At 40.8% G+C, this 6,632-nt stretch overlaps 1 protein-coding gene across 1 annotated transcript; it reads right to left on the bottom strand.

Annotated features, from left to right (window-relative positions):
* Positions 1–1,822: 1,822 nt before the first annotated feature.
* On the bottom strand, positions 1,823–6,349 carry LOC125256925 (protocadherin-20). Its single transcript, XM_048173251.1, has 2 exons — positions 6,170–6,349; positions 1,823–5,475 (listed from the first exon to the last, which is right to left on the bottom strand). The coding sequence occupies exons 1-2, from the start codon at positions 6,218–6,220 to the stop codon at positions 2,878–2,880; spliced, it is 2,649 nt and encodes an 882-aa protein (XP_048029208.1). The 5' UTR covers positions 6,221–6,349; the 3' UTR covers positions 1,823–2,877.
* Positions 6,350–6,632: the final 283 nt, after the last annotated feature.

Here is a 6,632-nt window from a genome sequence, read left to right as displayed (position 1 = left end):
AAAACAAGAACAAATATCTGCCAATGGGGTCAGAAAAATCAACTTAATTCACAGATGAAACTAGATTATTTTTCTGCATAAACTCATTTTATTTTTATATATTTTTTTTTAGAAAATAAAACTTAATATCTAAAGTATTTCTGTCTTGATTTCCAGTACAAATATCAAAGCATTCTTAAATCAAGATACATTTACTTGAGATGCAAAATTGCTTTAGATATTAAGTCTTGTTTTCTTAAAAAAAGAAAAAAGTTTATGCTTAAAACAAGAACAAATATCTGCCAATGGAGTCAGAAAAATCTACTTAATTCACAGATAAAACTAGATTATTTTTCTGACCCCATTGGCAGATATTTGTTCTTGTTTTAAGCATAAACTTTTTTCTTTTTTTAAGAAAACAAGACTTAATATCTAAAGCAATTTTGCATCTCAAGTAAATGTATCTTGATTTAAGAATGCTTTGATATTTGTACTGGAAATCAAGACAGAAATACTTTAGATATTAAGTTTTATTTTCTAAAAAAAAATATATAAAAATAAAATGAGTTTATGCAGAAAAATAATCTAGTTTCATCTGTGAATTAAGTTGATTTTTCTGACCCCATTGGCAGATATTTGTTCTTGTTTTTAGCATAAACTCACTTCATTTTTAAGTCATTTTGCTTGAATTTAAGAATGTTCAGATATTTTTACTATAAAATAAGACGAAAATACTAGCAAGAAAATCATAGCAATTTTTGTTTTTAAACCAATTTTTTCAGTGAATGTAATGCATTTGCATCAATAATGCTTTTATCTGAAGCAACCTTTAATGTACTATATAAATATCCCGAGGAATCGAACCCACGACCTTGGCATTGCTAACACCCTCATTTTATATACGCATTTAATAAAGTGCTACATAAGATGCTTGATCTTGACCCGCAGATGAAAATGTTTCCAACATTTAAATGGTGGATTTCAGTCTCCCGCCGGTTTGTGAACACATGTTGCTGGTGAAGTAAGCAGCTTAAGCGTTGAACCTGACCCCAGGTGACAGGCCCGGCTCGCAACCTGTGCGCCGCAAAGCCTCGATACACTATCTGTCCTCCGGCTTCTTGTGGTTTTGAATGACTGCTTTCCATTGTGAGTGTTTTAGTGTGTTCCAGAGAGAGAGAAAGAGAAAAATGAAACCCAACTGGTTTTGGGAATAATAGAAGTGGCGAGTGGCCATGTCTGTTTTAGAGAGCTGAATGGTGTTCCACGAGCGATGACGAGCTAAACACACACTCCTGATCTGACCCCTGTGATGGGTCGGGACACTGGAGAAACCTTCCCATTGGTCCGACACAAAGAGGTGGATTAAAAAGAACAGAACGAGATGTCAAACACACCACAACAAAAAGACTCGCCTTCAGCCCTTAGCGTAATTCTAGCTGCATCAAAAACATTATAAGTGACATTTCTTGACCTCAGCTTATACAATACAGTTCTGTGTATTTTCTTTAAAAAATGTAATCGCACAAGATCTCTTTCACTGTTTATCGCCAGCAGCAGAATTTTGTTAGTTTCCTATAAGATGTTTTCTTGATAACCCTTTGCATTTTTATCTTTTCCAAAGAAAACCGCAATGCTATGTGTACACATTCCAAGACAGAGGCACTTGTAAACAGCAAACTAATCAAACATCGAGACGGTTTTTGAGTTCTCGTAACGATTTAGATTCCCAAGAACAATATCTTGACAAAGTGTGTATTGATGCTTAAATGTGCATCAACTTTTTTTGAGCAGTTGCTGAGTCATAATACCAGTTTAGTTACTAATACATGAAAGAACAAAGCTATTAATAAGAAAATAAAGCACTTTAATGTTCATGAATTCTTTGCTTGCACATCAGAGAAACAAGATCAGAGAAATGTAGCTTTAGCTTCTTTGAAAAAAGGTTTTGAGCTGAGTCCACAAACGTTAAAAATTTATCACAAACAGATCTGAACAAACCAGTTGGAGGAACCAAGATATTTTGGGGCTCAAGAGATTCATTGCACATCAGTATAGTATCCTACAGAAAACACTAGGGATGCACGATATATCGGACACCATATCGGCTGATATATGTTCATTTTTATTGTTATCGATAAGGAAATTTGGCCGATGTAATAAAGCTGATAAATAATGGATTATTTCCTACAGCTGAGACACTTCAGATGCGCACTGTCCACCATAATATGATTAATAATCACTTCAAAAGGGAAAATACAGTTAAGTGCAGCATATTGAGTACATAAAATTATAATGAGAACATTATAATTGTGTGCTTGGGACTTTTAATGGTGAAACTTTTGTTTTTGTAATCAGGCTCTCAAAAAGTACTTAAAAATTTGGATTTAGATTCTTCTTCCAATATATCGGTTATCGGCTTTCAAATATTATCGGTTATCGGCCGAAATTTTTATATCAGTGCATCCCTAGAAAACACAAACGACTCACTTAGATTTCTCATCTCTTTTGGAAAGGTGATGACAAACATGAGGAGCATAACATCTGAACGGGAACAGCTTTCCATAGGGAGAACCATGTTCTTGTAAATAACTGCATTGGGCTTCAAAGACAGGCGCGTATAAAAGACAATTTGACAATTTGACACAACACACTGCTGAGGGCACCATTGTAAGATACATTAAAAGCATGTTGGGCAGCGAATGCAAATAGCAAAATCTTCAAATTTTGCAGTGATCTTGTCAATATATATATATATATAGATTTCATCATAGTTATAAAACATACCGTATGCACAATATATACATTTTTTATACTTAAAGAGATATTAAGATGCACAAAACACATTGTAAACAGAATAATTTGGGCAGTACGAGCAGTCTTTTGCAGAGCAGGCAAGTGTCATATGTTTGAAATCTCCATTGGGTTCTTGTCCACCATTTCATGGTTGAGTTTTAAAGGAATCTCGATGTCTAATCTCTTCTTTTTCGGCTTTCTTTTCTTGCAGCAAATGAACGTCACCAATGACACAACGGTCAGAAACAGTCCGAGGCAGGTAGTCGTCAGCGCAAGCAATACCACTTGCAACTCGCGGCACGGATTTGGCACTCGATCACCCTCCCTCCCTTCCTTAATTGGAGGATCCTCGCCGTGGTCGATATCAACCACTCTGGGCAACAAGCTCTGAACGAGAGTCTCATTGCTGACCGTTTCATTCACAAACAGGTTGACCAGTACAGTAGAGTAGAGTTCTGGTTGACCGTGATCCCTGACTTTGACCCACAAACTATACAGTCCTCGATTGTTCAGGGCTTTCCTCAAGGTTATGTTTCCCGTGTACGGGTCGATGTCAAACGATCCCGGTTCGCCGTCTGTCCTCTTGATGATGCTGTAAGCAATAACAGCGTTCATTCCGGTGTCCCGGTCCACCGCGTAGACCTCCGTTATAGACGTTCCCGGAAGCGTGTTGGGAAGCACCAGCATGTACGACTGGTTGGACTGAGGGAAAAGAACAGTCGGAGGGTTGTCGTTGACATCTAGGAGGAGAACGGTCACCATTGTGATGCAAGAAAGAGCCGGTTCGCCTCCGTCGATAGCCTCGATCCAGACATAGTACGTCCCCTGCTGCTCCCGATCCAGAGAGGTCTTGGCCCGCAACGCTCCTCGTCCGGTGTCGATTACGAAGATGTCACTCCCATTGAGGATGGACAAAGCCACCCATCCGTTCTCCCCGGCGTCCGCATCCGTGACCGTGAGCACGCCGATCTCCCCGAATCCTGGGAAGTTCTCTGGCACAAAGAAGGTGAAGTCCTTGTTGATGAAGCGAGGGCTGTTGTCATTGCGATCCCGCACGGTGACGACCACAGTGGCGATTGACTCCTTTCTCGGCGTCCCGCGGTCTACGGCGCGCACCATGAAGCGGTACGTCTCCTTCTCCTCGCGGTCCAGAGACGTGGACACCGTCAACACCCCGGTTGACCTATCCAAGTCAAAAATGGTGGGAGCGTCGGCACCGAGTAGGTAATAAACCTCACCTCTGCTTTCGCTGTCCGCGTCGCTCGCCTGAAGCTGAGCGAGGAACGTGTTCGGTGAGTTGTTCTCCTCAACGGTGACGTCAATGAAGGGCTGCTTGAAAACCGGAGCGTTGTCGTTAACGTCCAACACGTGGACCTTCACTACGGTATTAACTACTAATCCATGAGCATTACGGACCACAACAACCATTTCATAATCCTGTTGCTGCTCATAATCCAGTACTTCGGTGGTCTCAAGAAGGTACTCGTTTCTGAAGCGCTCATACGGTACAAGCCTAAACGGACCCGTACCTTCTAGAAGACACTCTATCTTCTGTTGTGGCTCAGTGTTTTTGATGGTAAAAAAAGCAATGGGTGAAAACGGAGGCTCTGATTCGCTTAAACTCACAACGCCGTCCTTCTCAGACGCGATATAACGCGGTATAACCGCCGGAGGCCCGGAGAGCTGTCTGATGACGTGAACGGTAACCGTTGCAACTTCTGGAATACATGTCGGCCCATTGGCCAGTACGGTTAGTTTGTAGAGCTTTCCGGTATTGTTGTCTATCTTCCCTGCTAGTTTAAGAACCCCTGTGATTGTATCCAAATGAAACAGGTTTCTGCTTTCTTGGGAGACGCGTTCGCTGAAGGTGTACGTGATCAAAGCGTTGGCCCCCTCGTCCGGGTCGTAGGCTTGTAGACGGGCCAGCTGCATGCCCTTAGTGGCGTTCCCATAAAGGGTAACGTTCACTTGTGACTCTGTAAACTTGGGGCAATTGTCGTTGACGTCCGTGATGATAATCGTCAGAGTGGCGGAGCCCAGAAGCGGCGGAGAGCCTCCGTCCTCGGCTATAATCTCAGTCACATACTTCGCTTGAGTCTCCCTATCAAGATACTCGATAATGATGAGAAAGGGCGTCAGTTCTCCCCCTTCGTTCTCCTCTACGTCTAATGTGAAAACCCCATAGTCGTTAACAAGCCAGTACGTCTGAACGCCGTGAATCCCGATGTCGGGATCCACTGCTGATTGCTCCACTGCGAACCTGGCGTTGACTGGTGCGTTCTCCGGCACGAACATCGTGATTTCGTTAACGGGGAAGTGTGGACGGTTATCGTTGACATCCTCGATGATGATCTTAATCTTAACCAGCTGAAAGTACTGCTGAGGAAGGATTAACACGTCCAGAAAGATTGCACAGCCCTGGCCCTCGTGGGACTCGGCGCACAGAGCCTCTCTGTCGATCTCCGCGGCAGATGTGAACAGCTCCCCCGTCGTGTTGTTCAGACTCACATACTGCTGGCCGCCCGTCTTTAGCTCCAGATTAAATAAGCGAGGGGGATCGCTGGAAAGATCCAAGTTTAAGTCCGCACTGATAGCCCCTATGAGCGTCCCTTTCGGTAATCCTTCTTTTATCTTATAGATGAGGTGACTGAAATTTGAAGAGCAGGAGAGAGGACTGGTGTACAAGAGGAGAATGAACAAACCCTGAAAATAAACAACAGAAACGATTTAATAGGAAGCAACAGAAATATAAGTAAAGTAAATAACATCATGCTTTAAAATCAAATGGAAAGTATGCATAAAAATAAGAAAGCAAAGCAGATAAATTATACATTATGCACAGTTTAACACTTGTGAGGGTGATCATGTGGAGATGGTTGGACTAAATCTACATCAAACTGTACTGATATGACAAAATATTTACCAATTTATTTACCATGATAACCATAATTTCTGTCATAATATCTATAGTTATTTTACTACGGTCAAATATTAATATATAAACCTCTTTCAAACAGTGCACTATGCTTCTAGAATCTTTCTCTTAGTTTAATTTATTTGGCAATGACACCACAGTTTTAACTAATAACTAATGTTTTTTTTGACAAACTATGATTATTATAAGGGACTGTAATATCTATCTATCTATATCTATATCTATATCTATATATATATATAATTCAATTAGTGTAAAATCCATCCTTTGATTCATATATATATATATATATATATATATATATATATATATATATATATAGTATTAGGATGGATTTGAATTATATAAAAATATAAAAATCTTGGATTAAAGATAATATTAAGAATATTAAACATACTACTAAGAGAATTTGAGGATTTGAGGTCATGATAATTCAGTTTTCCATGATTGTAAGAAACTTACCCATAACTCTTCTCTGCTGCGAAGGCAGGTTCCTCTTTTAGTGTTCCACATGTTTCCCGTTCAGTGTTGGCGTCACAGGGAACGGGAGCGGGATGAGTTCACAGTAGCAGCCGCATTCTGAGCGCCGGTGAGCGGCTGAGTTCTCACTCGCTGCCCGATGCGCGACTGACGCGCTCTACTCATTCATCTGACTGATACGCTGCGGACACGCCCACCGCATGCTAATGAGGTCTGGCGCGACCAATCAGCGTTGACGCAGAGGGACTAGGGCGGTTGAAAAACGGCTCTGGGGCGGTCTAGAAACAACTTATTTGCAAGTCAAATCACGTTAAATAGTTTTAGCCTGAATAATTTATTATTTTGTGGTTAAGAAAATACCAGCATGACAGGAATGAAGTTATTCTCTTTTCTCTACATTTATGAATTATTATAATAATTCTGTTCTGTTTTAATCTTAAAGTCA

This window comes from Megalobrama amblycephala, linkage group LG21 (assembly GCF_018812025.1).
Source record: "Megalobrama amblycephala isolate DHTTF-2021 linkage group LG21, ASM1881202v1, whole genome shotgun sequence".
NCBI lineage: Eukaryota > Metazoa > Chordata > Actinopteri > Cypriniformes > Xenocyprididae > Megalobrama > Megalobrama amblycephala.
Note: the sequence above shows the minus strand (reverse complement) of the source record. Positions and strands in the feature narration are given on the sequence as shown.

Coding starts and splice junctions, on each gene's coding strand:
- LOC125256925 (XM_048173251.1), bottom strand. CDS start 6,220: ATGTGGAACACTAAAAGAGGAACCTGCCTTCGCAGCAGAGAAGAGTTA. Junction 5,476..6,169: donor GCAGCAGAGAAGAGTTATGG/GTAAGTTTCTTA, acceptor GTTTATTTTCAG/GGTTTGTTCATTCTCCTCTT.